Source organism: Equus caballus, chromosome 25, assembly GCF_041296265.1.
Source record: "Equus caballus isolate H_3958 breed thoroughbred chromosome 25, TB-T2T, whole genome shotgun sequence".
NCBI classification, from domain to species: domain Eukaryota; kingdom Metazoa; phylum Chordata; class Mammalia; order Perissodactyla; family Equidae; genus Equus; species Equus caballus.
Genome location: NC_091708.1, coordinates 23,767,340 through 23,782,265, shown reverse-complemented (window position 1 = coordinate 23,782,265; position 14,926 = coordinate 23,767,340). Strand labels below are relative to the sequence as shown.

Sequence of the window (14,926 nt, the reverse complement as noted above, 5' to 3'; positions counted from 1 at the left end):
CAAGGGCCATTTTAAATAAATAATATTCTAATTAAACACTTTATAAAAACCCACACATATATAGTACCTTTTCTCTTTTCTATTTAACAACAACAAAATAATAGTAAACGCCTTTTATTTAAGACTTTTGCTCAGATATGTTAGCTTTCTATCGGAAGATGGTATATGGTTTATGTAAGGAGGCTTTCTTCATTCATTAATTTAATGGATATTTCTGAAGCTCTTATTAGGCGCCAGATAAGCATTGGAGATCTAGTAATTAATAATACAGATCAAGTCTGTGATGACATCATGCTTACATGCATGTGGGGTCCCCAAGCAATAAATAAGTAAACAAAACAAATAATTATGTTCAAATTACTGAGAAGTCACTACAACACAGAAGCTAGACTTTACCATTATCACTAACAAAGAACCATAGTAATCTTTTTAGTTTTCATAACTAATTCACTTTTTGTACCGCCTAAAAGTGACCTTTTATTATATGAATCACTTATTTATTTGAATTTTGAGATCATGAAGATTAAACTTTTGTTTAAAGATAAAATACTGCTTTTTATTTCCCATCCTTATTTTATAGCATAATTTTTTTCAAGTATGTTAAGAATGAACACAAAACTCTGATAAAACTCCTAGGACCATATCCATGAAAAATATTTTGTGTGCTTTTTGTACTATAAAACAACATTAACAAATAAATGTATGTTCGTGTGTGTTTCCCTTTATGTTATTAAAACAACAAACTATGGCATGACTTTGGTCAGCAAGATTTTTTTGAATTTACCAAGTAATTTCTAATTTTCTGTATCACTCTATCAATTCATCAATCAATTTAGAGACTTTTGATCTTTTACGTATTATGGCCTCAGCACTGTGGTCAACATTTCTGCAGTAAGATTACTTAATTGACCTCTTGTTTTGTTCACTTATTGAAAAACATAGAGTGGACTTACTGGAAAAAACATAAGTCCTCATTTGCTTATGTCTAAGTTGATTCATTTTAATGTAGACATTTTAGTCTCTTTTTTACTATTTAATGTATTTAGTTAATCATATTATCTGTTACATAAATTGTACTTAATTGTTTTCTCCCTATTATGCAGCATGCAACTGGCAGGATCTTTGAGAGTGAAGTGAGGTATCAGTGTAATCCAGGCTATAAGTCAGTTGGAAGTCCTGTATTTGTCTGCCAAGCCAATCGCCACTGGCACAGTGAATCTCCTCTGTCATGCATCCCTCTCAACTGTGGAAAACCTCCTCCAATCCAGAATGGCTACATGAAAGGAGAAAATTTTGAAGTAGGGTCCAAGGTTCAGTTTTTCTGTAATGAGGGTTATGAGCTTGTTGGCGACAATTCTTGGACATGCCAGAAATCTGGCAAATGGAATAAGAAGCCAAACCAAAAGTGTGTGCCCACCAAGTGCCCAGAGCCACCCCTCCTGGAAAACCAGCTCGTGTTGAAGGAGTTGACTACTGAGGTAGGAGTGGTGATGTTTTCCTGTAAAGAAGGGCATGCTCTACAGGGCCCCTCTGTCCTGAAATGTTTGCCATCCCAGCAATGGAATGATTCATTTCCTATTTGTAAGATGGTTCTGTGTCTCCCACCTCCCCTGATTTCCTTTGGTGTTCCTGCTCCTTCTTCTGCTCTTCATTTTGGAAGTACTGTCAAGTATTCTTGTGTGGATGGGTTTTTCCTAAGAGGAGATCCTACCACTTTCTGCCAAGCTGATGGTACCTGGAGCTCTCCACTGCCAGAATGTGTTCCAGTAGAATGCCCCCAACCTGAAGAAATCCTCAATGGCATCATTGATGTGCAAGGTCTTGCTTATCTCAGCACAGCTCTCTATACCTGCAAGCCAGGCTTTGAGTTGGTGGGAAATACTACCACCCTTTGTGGAGAAAATGGTCACTGGCTTGGAGGAAAACCAACATGTAAACCCATTGAGTGCCCAAAGCCCAAGAAGATTTTGAATGGCAAATTCACTTACACAAACCTACACTATGGGCAAACCATTACATACTCTTGTGACCGAGGCTTTAGGCTTGAAGGTCCCAAAGCCTTGACTTGTTTGGAGACAGGTAATTGGGATGTGGATGTCCCATCTTGCAACGCCATCCATTGTAATCCTCCACAACCCATTGAAAATGGTTTTGTAGAAGGTGCAGATTACAGCTATGGTGCCATGATCATCTACAGCTGCATCCCTGGATTCCAGGTAGCTGGTCATGCCATGCAGACCTGTGAAGAGTCAGGATGGTCCAGCTCCATCCCAACTTGTGTACCCATAGACTGTGGGCTCCCTCCTCACATTGATTTTGGAGACTGTACTAAGGTCAAAGACGGTCAGGGATATTTTGACCAGGAAGAAGATGTGATGGAAGTTCCATATGTGACTCCTCACCCTCCTCGTCATCTGGGAGCAGTGGCTAAAACTTGGAAAAACACAAAGGGATCTCCTGCTACACATTCAGCAAACTTTCTATATGGCACCATGGTTTCATACACCTGTAATCCAGGATATGAACTTTTGGGAAACCCTGTACTGATCTGCCAGGAAGATGGAACATGGAATGGCAGTGCACCATCTTGCATTTCAATCGAATGTGACTTGCCTGTTGCTCCTGAAAATGGCTTTTTGCATTTTACAGAGACTACCATGGGCAGCGCTGCACAATATAGCTGCAAACCGGGACACATTCTGGTGGGCTCTGACATAAGACTTTGTCTCCAAAACAGAGAGTGGAGTGGTACTTCTCCACGCTGTGAGGCCATTTCATGCAAAAAACCAAATCCGGTTATGAATGGCTCCATCAAAGGAAGTAACTACACATACCTGAGCGTGCTGTACTATGAGTGTAATCCTGGGTATGTGTTGAATGGCACTGAGAGGAGAACATGCCAAGGAAATAAAAATTGGGATGGGGATGAGCCAATTTGCATTCCTGTGGACTGTGGTTCACCCCCAATCTCAGCCAATGGCCAGGTGAAAGGAGATGAGTATACATTCCAAAAAGAGATTGAGTACACTTGCAAGGTAGGGTTCTTACTTGAGGGAGCCAGGAGTCGTGTTTGTCTTGCCAATGGAACTTGGAGTGGAACCACTCCCATCTGCGTGCCTGTCAGATGTGCCAGCCCACCACAGGTGGCAAATGGAGTGATGGATGGCCTAGACTATGGTTTGGGGAAGGAAGTAGTGTTCCACTGTCAGGAGGGCTATGTCTTGTATGGTGCTCCAAAACTCACCTGTCAGTCGGATGGGACATGGGATGCGGAGGTTCCTCTCTGTAAACCAGTCAACTGTGGACCCCCTGAAGATCTTGCTCATGGCTTCCCTAATGGCTTTTCCTTTTCTCATGGGGGCCAGATACAGTATCAATGCTTTTCTGGTTATAAGCTCCATGGAAGTCCTTCAAGAAAGTGTCTCTCCAATGGCTCCTGGAGTGGCAGCCCACCGTCCTGCCTGCCTTGCAGGTGTTCCACACCAGTAATTCAAAATGGAGCTGTCAATGGGACAGATTTTGGTTGTGGAACAGCAGCCCAGATTCAGTGCTTCAAGGGTTTCAAGCTCCTGGGACTTTCTGAAATCACCTGTGAAGCCAATGGCCAGTGGAGCTCTGGCTTCCCACGCTGTGAACACGCTTCTTGTGGTTCTCTCCCAGTGATACCAAATGCATTCATCACTGAGAGCGGCTCTTTAGAGGAAAATGTGATCACTTACAACTGCAGACCTGGGTATGTCATACAAGGCAGTTCAGATCTGATTTGTATGGAGAAAGGGATGTGGAGCCAGCCTCATCCCGTCTGTGAGCCAGTGTCCTGTGGACCCCCACCGTCTGTTGCCAATGCAGTGGCAACTGGAGAGGCATACACCTATGAAAGTAAAGTGAAACTCAGGTAAGACCATGGCTCTTCAGTCTCCAAGAGGTGCAGGCAGGAGGGTTGTAAAATGAAAAGTCATAGATCAAAAATTTAGCTCATTAGGAAGAAAATACCACCTCAAGACTGCTCTCCAAAACCTAAAGCTTTTAACACTTGGCTTTATTCTACCCATACTTATATAGAAACCCATTGACTATAAAGATAAAATTCTACATTTTCAGGTTGTAATTCTTAATATAAGTATCATGATTGTCATATTCCATTGAGCTTCATGAACCAGCAAGATCCTCTAGCTAGCTTTAACATCTCTTAAATCACAAGGCTGTTTTTCAAAGGTCATGCTGGTAAATTTCTTTGTGATATCACTTTATGGTTATATTCATACGTGCAGATGTTGAGGAAATAAGGGAAAAGCTGAAGAATTCAGGTCAAAAGACCACTTTCATTAATCAATAAAAATAGGGTGATAGTCTTAAGGGGACTTCCAACCTGTGCTATCTGAACAAATTAAGCATTTAATGCACAAAGGTGATTTTTGCTGGAAAAGTTTTCTAGCTAAAATGCATTATTTAAAAGGATGAGAAAATAATGGAATTAATTTTTAAATTAAGTTTTTGTTGGAATAAATCCCTGAAATGTTCAAAGATATCTCAACTCTCTAAGTCAATTTAGATTTTATTAACATCTGCAAAGGAATTATGGGTTATCCTTCACAGGTTGGCTTCTTAGAGTTTATTAATAATTCAACAACTCTTCTTAAGCATGTCTGTTGTGGACATTTTAATCCTACTTTCATTTTCTCTTAATTTCAATAAGAAGTAGACCCAGGGGAAGATTGTCAATAAGAAAGCTAAAGAGTAGTGGCTCATGCGCTGAGAAGAAAAACAAAAATGATTCCTTGCTTTTGATATGCATTTTCAAGTTTTTATGTGGATGTTGGTGTGTCAGATATCCTGAGAAGTCACATATCGCCTGCTTCTCAAGACTTCTCTGTTTGTTATTCCTTATTGTCTGTTGATTACTTCTTCTTTCAGATCTTCACTTAATAGCAGATAAACAGATCATTCCAAGCTTGCAAAACCTGGGACTTCTACCTAGTCTATAATTTGTGAAATTAAAAAATATGTCCACCTAATAAATGTTAGTTAATTAAGTGGCTTAATTAAAAAGGCAGTGTAGTATGGTGGCAAAAGCTGGATTCTAGAGCCATATTCCCTAGGTAGGAATCTCAGCTGTCACTTCTTGGGGAAATTATTTAATCTCTTTGATGTCGGTTTCATTATCTGCAAATGGGAATAAAGGTAATAATAGTACCTATGCATAGGGTTCACATGAGAATTTAATGAGTTAACATTTGTAGAGCACTTAGAACAGTGACTGGAATTTAATAAGTGCTATGTAAATATTTGCTGAGCAAATAAATGCAAATTTTAAAAATCACAGAGAGTTTTAGAGCCAGATTGAACTTGAGTTTGAACACCCATGCTACTGTTACATGATAATAGCTAATAATTAGGATTAAAAGAAATACCCTATTTAAAAGGCCTAGAACAGTGTTTGGCACAAAGTAGATACCCAATAAATATTAATTGTGTTATATTCTTACTGGTATCTAAGTCTTTTTATGACTTTGTCTAGAATTTCTTGAACTGTCATCTGTTTTTAGAATAAATGAATTCAATAGTGATATTATCCACAATGAAGGTAAATAATAACAACATTTAAAGCAACTTGTCTTGGCTAATCTTTAATGTGGATAACTAAAGATCGATCTGGTTATCATTGCTGTGTTGGTGTTTTGGCATGGCAATGCCATCTACCTGATGTTTGAATCCATTTTATGTATCACATAAAGTGTCTACTGAGCGTTTTAACAGCTTCTTAAATCCAAGAACAGAGCATCAATTATATTGTACTCACTTTAAGGCGCTCATTTTGGCTTTTCCATTGCAGGTGTCTGGAGGGTTATATGATGGATACAGATATAGATACATTCACCTGTCAGAAAGATGGTCTTTGGTTCCCTGAGACAATCTCCTGCAGTCCCAGAAAATGTCCTCTGCCAGCAAACATAACACATCTACTCATTCACGGGGATGATTTCAGTGTGAATAAGCAAGTTTCTGTGTCATGTGCAGAAGGGTATACCAATGAGGGGGTTAACACATCAACATGTCAGGTAAGACTCCCTATCTTAATTAGAATGTGTAAGTGTAATTCATTTATATGTATTGTATATATAAATGTATATGTCCCCACACAAGCAGTATCTTGCTGTCCTGAAAAGAAAAAATGCCCCAAGTTTCCAATCATATCAAAGGATTTGAGAAGTTTTTTGGTAGAAATATAATCAAATATATCTTTCTTTCCAATATTCTCATTTTTAAACTAAGAAAGTGCCAAGTGTAGGTGAAAAAACATTTAGATAAAATGTTAAAATATCTATAACAAGATATTCATTAGATAAAATGTTAAAATATCTATAACAGGATATTCATTAGATAAAATGTTGACATATCTATAACAAGATATTCATGACAAATTAGTCATAAGTCATATGGTCCACCCATAGATGCTCAAAAGAGTGTATGTGTGTATATATATATAAGTATATATATATATATATTTTTTTTTTTTTTTTAAGTACTTGAGCGGTTCCAAAATACATACTAGAATGTTTTCAAGTATTCGTGTTGGAATGGAGAAAAGGAAGGCAAGTTTTTAAACTTTGAGTGGTATGCCTATAAGTTGCTATTTCTCATAAACATTAAATTAAACTGTAGAATTATGTGAAATATATGGGTGCGTTGTTATGTCATGGAATATTTGTACCAACCATCCAGTCCTCATCCATCATAATGAAAACATGTTTCTTGGAGTCCTTGATTTTTTTAATGGATTCTATTAGGAACAAAAAGCTTGGCTTTTGTGTTTAAAAAGTGTCTAAAATTGTTTAGAGATGACCATTAAGGCCGTCTAATAAATAACGTGTTTTTTAAGGCTGCAGATAAAAAGTAGCAGAAAGACCAAATTCTAGATCTTCTTGATTATTATTTTGGAGATTATTCTGCCATACAGTCAGTATTTGCAAACTTCTTCATTCATACGTATTAACTCCTAAATGTAACATAATTTGTTATTTGTTATTTAGCCTGATGGCACCTGGGAGCCACCATTTTCTGATGAATCCTGCAGTCCAGTTTCTTGTGGGGAACCTGAAAGTCCAGAGCATGGATTTGTGGTTGGCAGTGAATACACTTTTGAAAGCACAGTTATTTATCAGTGTGAACCTGGCTATGAATTAGAAGTAAGTGAACAAACTTTTAACCAGAATTAATTTGTTTTTCTGATCTACTTGGGAACATTTTCATTATTAGCACTGATTTCTTTCACTGATTTTGGTTCTAAAAGATTTTTTTATACTTTATTATCTTATCCTAACACTTTACAATAAATATTTAAGGTGATTTATAATTTTAAAAGGCAAAATAAGTCTTGAATTAAAAAAATTAAAGCCATGGTAAAGGAGGAGGAAATTAGTATACCAACCACAAGACTGGTACTGTGACTTCAATTGCCCATTTAAACCTGTGTTTCTGCCTCCTGTTAATCATACTCTGCAACAAGGCAGCCCATCTGTCACCGTATGGAGGTGACCGTAAGGATTTAGGTATGCAAAGCTAGGATTGCCTCCAGCAATGGGCTCAAATACCTTGACAAGTTCCTGATTGAGATGCCAGGTTCCCACATGGCAGATCTGGCCTGAAAATTCCTCATCGCAGTTCTAACCAAATACTAAGTTAGGTCTCATGACCACTCCTGCTTTGTAATATTAAAACTCCATCAGCAGCGCCTAGGTCCCCCTATTACTTTGGTGGGAAGGCTGCAGTCAGTTTTGCTGAAAGCATGATCATATCATCAAACTTGAAATTTAAGAGGCCTGTTTTACATTGTATAACGTTGTCATCTGGTTTTTCAGGAAACCCTTCTCTGCTGTTTTTGTTGGTGTAGTGGTATTTAAATGTACGTTTTGCAGAATTATTCATTGCCAGTGATCTGTTAAATTTGTATAGTGCCTTCTGTTATTTTCTGACCATGCAGTCAAAGAATTGTCATAAAGAGGTCCATGAAAGCTGGAACTGGGCTTATATGGATGTTGTTTTAACTGCTTAAAAGAGTTAAAAAAAAAAAAGAAAAGGAAGGATAATAATGTAATGGTTGATTGCAACTGGAGAGTTTTTCTGTTTTGGAAACCCAGTTGCTCTTCATGTGAAAGTACTAGTGTTGCAATTTATTAAGAAGAAAAGTGGTATAAAATGTAAACGTATAGCAAACTGATGGGTCATTAAGTTTGAGGAAGTAGATAATTTACCTTACAATTTTTTTAAATTAATGTTAACTAACTACAAAATTGAGAGAGGTGCCATAGCAATTGTTCTCGCTCCAAGCTACATTTTAGAATTACCAGAGAAACTTAAAAAATATATTGATGTCCAGTTACTTGTAGAAATAAGGGATGCCAGGTCTGGGACAAGAAATGTAAAAGATTAGCCTTGAAAAGCTTGTCAAATGAGATAGCAGGCAACCTAGCAAAGGCTACGTGTTAAAAAGACTCAGGGGCCAACTGGATGAGGCCCCCAAGGGCCAAGATGAGACCGTTTTAGCATCAATAAGAGTAATAACTGAAACACATCAAATACGTCATGAGTGACAGTAGACTCATCATGATATTAAAAGAAAATTAGTTGGTAACTATTAGAGGATACTCAAGAACAAATTCATTATTTTGAAAACAGACAACGAAAGAGGAAGAAACTGGATGATTGGATAACCGAATAGTAGATGAAAGGAAGTTTCCCTTTATAGAAGTATTCCAGTCAATAAACGATAGAATTTAAATCTCAGAATTTGCAACTCTTAAGAATTAATGGATTTAAGTTGTCATCATGGCTACTGGTGTCAGAAAAAATAGAGGCAACCAGACGTTATATGTCTCCTGGTGGGAAAACACACCATTATGAAAAAGTCTTGCCAAAAACAAGAAAAACTGAATTTGAATCTAGTCAAGCCTCTAAAGCCAACAACCAGTATCAGAGGCAAAGGAACACGCTAAGTGACACCATAGTGAGGTAATCGGCAAAATTCCGTGTGTGGAAATATCTACAAAACAAATGACCCAGTTTTCTGGTTTCTGAAACAAATAAATTGACAGGGTAAGAGGGAAGGAAACTGAGAAGGAATCTGTAGATTTAAAGAGGTACATAAGAGATAAATAAACCCTGTGGACCTTACTTTGTTCCAGATTCAAGTGAACTGTAACAAGATAAAATATAACATTTATGCAACAATTGGAAATTTGAACACTAACTCAACATTTCATTAATATTCAGGAATCATTAAGGTGTGATAATGTTATTGTGGTTATAATTTTTAAGAACCCCTATCTTTTAGACATTCCTATTGAAATACTTACTATTAAGTAATTTGATTTCTAGGATTTGCTTCACAATAACGCAGGTTCATGGGAAAGGAGTGGGCCTTAGGCGAAACAAGGTTGGCCTTAAGTTAATTGTGTAATCTGAGTGTTGGCTGCATGGGAGTCGTTATACTGTCCTTTCTACTGTTGTAGTTTTCATGTCTTTGAATTTTTCTGCAAGACAGTGTTTTAAAAAATGCAAATGCCTGTTTCTCACCCAAGACTAATTAATTCAGTATCTCTGTTGGTTGAGTCTAGGGCAGCAGTAGCTTTTTAAAAGCTCCCAGGTGATTCTCATGTTCAGCCAGGACTGGGAACCACTGCTCTGAGATGTTTCCCAGTGTTTCTCAAAGAGTGGTTTATGAACCACTTGCTTGAGAATCATCTGAGAAGTTGTAAAAAGGAGTGTATGTTCCTAGGCCAAGAATCTGCATTTTTAACAAGTACCTCAGATGCAAAAGGTCAATGGCTGGGAAAGTGGTTAAGAGCAGGCACTTGGTCCTGTCAGACCTCTGTCACAGGCTCTGTCCTCTTGCTGAATGGAAGATGTTGGGGAACCTGCCAAACCTTTCTGAGCCTGTTTCATCCTGTCTATAGTAGAAATGCAGTAACCACATTTGTGAAGTTACTGCAAGGGCTGGAGATAAGAGAAAAACAGTGGTGAGCTTGGTCCTTTATCCATTGTCTGAGTTCAATATAGGGGAGTTATTAGCATCACTTCCAATGTTCGTTTTATTACCAAAATCAGACAAAGCAATTAGAACAACTAATGTAAATCATGTTAAATTCTTGTACTATATGAATAAGTTTTCATTTATATGTAAGGTACACAACATTTTTGAGTCATCTAAATATCAAAAACTTTACAACACATGCAATCTTGAAATAAAAATTCCTACAGGCAACTGAGGAATAAATCAAAATAAAGAACTCAAAAATGAGATAGGCATGTTACGAAATTACTGCTAATGAGAAATAGAGTGGTTGCTATTATTCTAGAACTTAATATAACTGTCTAACCGAATTGTTGATTAAGCAGATACATTATGTCAAACATAGTAACCTAAAGCTAATCTGGACCTAAAACTCCAGTTTAACTCACCAAAAACAAGATGTGTAGGGGCTGGCCTGGGGGTGCAGCAGTTAAGTTGGCACGTTCCAGTTTGGCAGCCTGGGGTTCACTTGTTGAGACCCCAGGTACGACCTACACACTGCTTATCAGGCTGTGGCAGGCATCCCACATGTAAAGTGGAGGAAGATGGGCACGGATGTTAGCTCATGGCTAATCTTCCCCCGCCCCCCAAAAAAAGAGAGAGAGAAAAACCCAAGATGTGTAAAGGGACAGAGAGAGAAAAAGAAAGATGGAAATGCATGATGAAATTTGCAACTTACTGAGGAGAGAGCCATGAGATGATATTTGATTTTTTCACATCAACAGTTATAGAAAATAGATTTATCTGAGTTTTTATTGGAATAAAAATTCGCATAGTCAAAACAGAATATTTATCTTTCAAAACATGAGAGGAAAGGCAACAAGAAAAAATAGTAACAGAAAAAGTACTAAACTATTTACTAAAATTAACTATAGGAGTATAGTCCACTCTGGGAAAACCCGAATAGTTAGAGAGCTGGCTTTTATGGTTTGCCATATCCTTCCTCGAAATTAATAAAAAAAAATTCACAAACTAGAATAGTATATTTTCCTGTGCATACATAAGTATATAAGCGTAGAAAGTACAACAAATGTTAACAGCGTTTATCTCTGGAGGAAGAATCCTGGAAAACTTTGTTTTTCTTTTACATTTTCCAACCTCTCTATAATGAACACTTATTGCTTTTTCAATAAGAAGAAAGTAATGAGTACATATTTTTAAGAAACATTTAATTTTATAGAATGAATATTTTTTTGAAAGTCAGGACGGTATCCTTTCATCAAAGTCAATGAAATTCTTGCAGGTAAAGATTTGTCAGTAATTAATCTGATCATTTAAAGACCTTTGAATAGAAGATCTTTGAATAGAAATACCTTTGAATAGAACAATAAGGATGACATCAGTAAATCAGATAAAAACCAAAGTAAGGGCCAGCCCGGTGGCACGGCAGTTGTTCACACATTCCGATTTGGCGGCCCGGGGTTCGCCAGTTCAGATCCCGGGTACCCACCTATGCACCACTTATCAAGCCACACTGTAGCAGGCATCGCACATATAAAGTAGAGGAAGATGGACACGGATGTTCACTAAGAGCCAATCTCCCTCAGCAAAAATAGGACGATTGGCAGCAGATGTTAGCTCAGGGCTAATTTTCCTCAAAAAGAAACAAAACAAAACAAAGCAAAACAAAGTAGACATGATAGCTCCTTTTCAGACTTCTTTCTAATTTAGAACACAGCTTCAAGACAGTAAGATAGCCAAAGGGCTCTGAGCAATGAAAAAACATGTGACAAAATCCACGTGCTGGAGTTCATATACTTGCCTTAGAGTCAAGCCTCTTAAAACAGTACTAAGAACCTAGTCTTTTTTTAACACATAATATTATAAAATTTAACTTATTATTCCATAGTAGATTAGGAATTTAAAGCATGGAAAAGGGGTATCCTTAGGAACACTGATGATTATGGTAAAAGATGAACAACAAAGAAGGAGGAAGCAAGGACGCGTAAAAAATCATGTCCAAAAATCCAAGAACAGTAGTCTTAGTCTATGTAAGCCTGTGATAACTGTAGGGGGCAAACAGCCTATGTATAGAGCTGCCAAGAGCTGTGGGATAGTTAAAAATATACAAAAAGTATATTCAAAATAATAATTATAAATAATTTTTCAAGTAAGTTATATGCATTTTACTCTATTTCAGAAGACAGGGAAGTAAATTTTAGAAAGATTTTTACCCAAAATATTTAAAATTTTACATGCTCTGGCTCTTATTAGGGAAGTTTATTTTTAACGGATATGTTGCATTGTCAAAACATTCCATCTTCATACCAATGAGCTATCTTGACATGTTTCTTGTTCGCGAGTGTAGAAAAAACAATTCATATTCTTCGCTGTACCCCTCAGGTATTGAAAAATAAATTCAATTCAAAATATGCCAAGCAAATATACTTCTGACGTTTCAAACATGTTCTTCATCATTCTTTGCTATTGGTTATAATTAGTTGTCATTTAAATAGAAAGTGAAACAAAATTTGTACCTTCATTACACTAATTAGCCAGAGTGTAAATTTTGAAGTAATTTGATGAAACATTTTTGAAAGTGTAAAGCTACCCCTTAAACTATATTTATTTAGTGAATTTATGTAGCATTCTAATGCTGAGAGATTCAAGTTCATAGCTGAAATGACTTTGCATTCCCTTATTATCTTTTCATTATAGTTAAGATCCTGTCAATGACCTTTCTTCGTTGATTCACAGGGAAACGGAGAACGCACCTGCCAGGAGAACAGCCAGTGGAGTGGAGGGGTAGCCACGTGCAAAAGTAAGTTAAATGGCACTTAGCAGTCCCGAAAATGATGCTGAGGACACAAAATAACAGTATAAGTCCATTTTCTTTAGAAATCCGGTTTGTAATTAAAAAAAAAAAATTGACTCCATAAACTGCATGAGACCCTTTAATGGGTTTTTGCTCAAGGGCACCAAACCAATAAAAGGGTCAAAAACTGTAGTAGAGATTAATGATTAAATTGGAGTAGAGCATAAGATTACTGACCCGGGAATTGCAAGCATTTTGTTTAGAAGCTGGTTAATTATTGAGTTTATTTGCCTTCTTTTTCGTGGGGTTCCTTTTCCCTCAAATAATTATAAATTAGAAGGCTTAGAGCTGTTGCTTTTTGGTGACAGTACTGGCTAATACTGACATCATCTTAAAGTGATATTGGCACATCTGTCAAATAAATGAATGCTCACATTTTTTGTGGAGTTTTGCATTAACTCATTTTATAACAGCCAAGTTGGTTTAGCAAGATGTAGATTAACACACATGACTTTATTCCCAACATATGGTCCATGTGATTCCTCTGTCAAAAGACAATGTATTTAGTTAGAATAGTTACAAACCAATCAAAGTGGCAAGCTTTTAAATTTTCTTATTCTCTTAATATTCCTGGGGGAGCCATTAAATTTTCAAACTGGAAGAGGCCCCTTAGATGATATAGTCCAGCCCCTTTGATTGACAAATGAGTAAATAGGGACCAGGAGAGGTGAAGTGAGTGACTTGCCCAATATCATAAATTAAGTTCACGGGCGAGCTGGCCCTGAGACTTGATGTACTTGAAGCTTCGTTCACTGTTGTTTCAACCATATCTTCTGGGGTAGATTAACGAGCAGCTTTTGTGTGCACAGGAATCTTATGTCTTTTAAGGAATGTTATATGGCTGAAACTCCAATGGAGAATGTGGGTGTTTTTAGTTCTCAAAAACCTATATAAATATTATATAGAAAAACATATTGAGTAATCTCTTGAGTCACAGAAAGGCATCACTGAGGTTTCCTGATAATAGCATTTTTTATCTCAGCTGTTCATGAACAAAAAGTGTGTGAATGTGTGTGCAGGAGAGGGGAGTGGGGAATGAAGAGGAAACGTGTCTGGATTGTTTCAGCTTTGTGGCAGATTTAATTCAAACTCCAATGACAATGGTTTGTATATTCCTATCTCTGCAATGCAAAATAGAAATAAAAAGCTCTATATGAATTCTGCTATTCTCTGTGCTTTTCTTTTCTTTCTAAATTATTAAATGTGTAATACAAGTTCTTTGCAGAAAATTAGAAAACACCAATAGGCAAGAAAGAAAATAATAGTCTTAATCCCACCACTCAGGGATAAAAACTGTTGATATTTTGATATTTTTTATTATGTGCTTTTTTTCCTAGGCATAAAATAATACAGATATTCCTGGGGGGAAAAAGTGCTCATACTGAGCAGCCTGATTTATACAATCCTTATATAATTTACTAAATTATTAAATATATCAATATCTGTATCAATCAGGTTTCAAGGAAGCCTGTTCAAGTCAGGAGGATTCCCTAGACCTGTGCTTCTCAAAGTGGCCCGTAGACCAGCAGCATCAGTAGTACCTGGGATCTTGTTAGGAATGCAGAGTCTCAGGCCACACCCCAATCCTACTGAATCAAATTTGCATTTTAACAAGATCACTAGATGATTCCTATGCCCATTACAGTTTAAGAAGCACTGCCTCAACCCTATGGTTTTCAGTCTTCCACACATTGGAATATCCTGGGGAACTCTGAAAAATCTCTTGCCCAATCTGAACCCTATATCGGTTAAGTCAGAATCTCTGAAGGTGGGGACCCCACATCAATTCATTTTTCAAACTTTCAGGTGATTGCAAGTTACAGCCAAGGTTAAGAACCATGGTCCTAAGACATGTGATACTCACCAGACTGAAAGAAGCCCAAAGAAGTCAGTTAGCATCTAATCCAGTGGCTCTCAACTCTGAGTGAGCATTAGAATCATTTGGGGAGCTTTTAAGAAAACGCCAAAAGCTAAGTCCACAACACAGAGATTCTGATACATTTGGTCTGCGATAGGGCCCTAAGCGTAAGAGCTTCCCAGGG

The 14,926-nt window shown here is 37.2% G+C and overlaps 1 protein-coding gene across 2 annotated transcripts in view; it reads left to right on the top strand.

The window, feature by feature from the left end:
- SVEP1 (sushi, von Willebrand factor type A, EGF and pentraxin domain containing 1) overlaps window positions 1-14,926 on the top strand; it is a 167,132-nt gene that overhangs the window by 132,875 nt on the left and 19,331 nt on the right. For both annotated transcript variants that reach the window (XM_001916149.5, XM_070251692.1), the window contains exons 38-41: window positions 1,104-3,895; window positions 5,834-6,059; window positions 7,032-7,187; window positions 12,767-12,830. In XM_001916149.5, coding sequence (XP_001916184.3) covers window positions 1,104-3,895; window positions 5,834-6,059; window positions 7,032-7,187; window positions 12,767-12,830 — 3,238 coding nt within the window. The remainder of the gene's footprint in view (window positions 1-1,103; window positions 3,896-5,833; window positions 6,060-7,031; window positions 7,188-12,766; window positions 12,831-14,926) is intronic.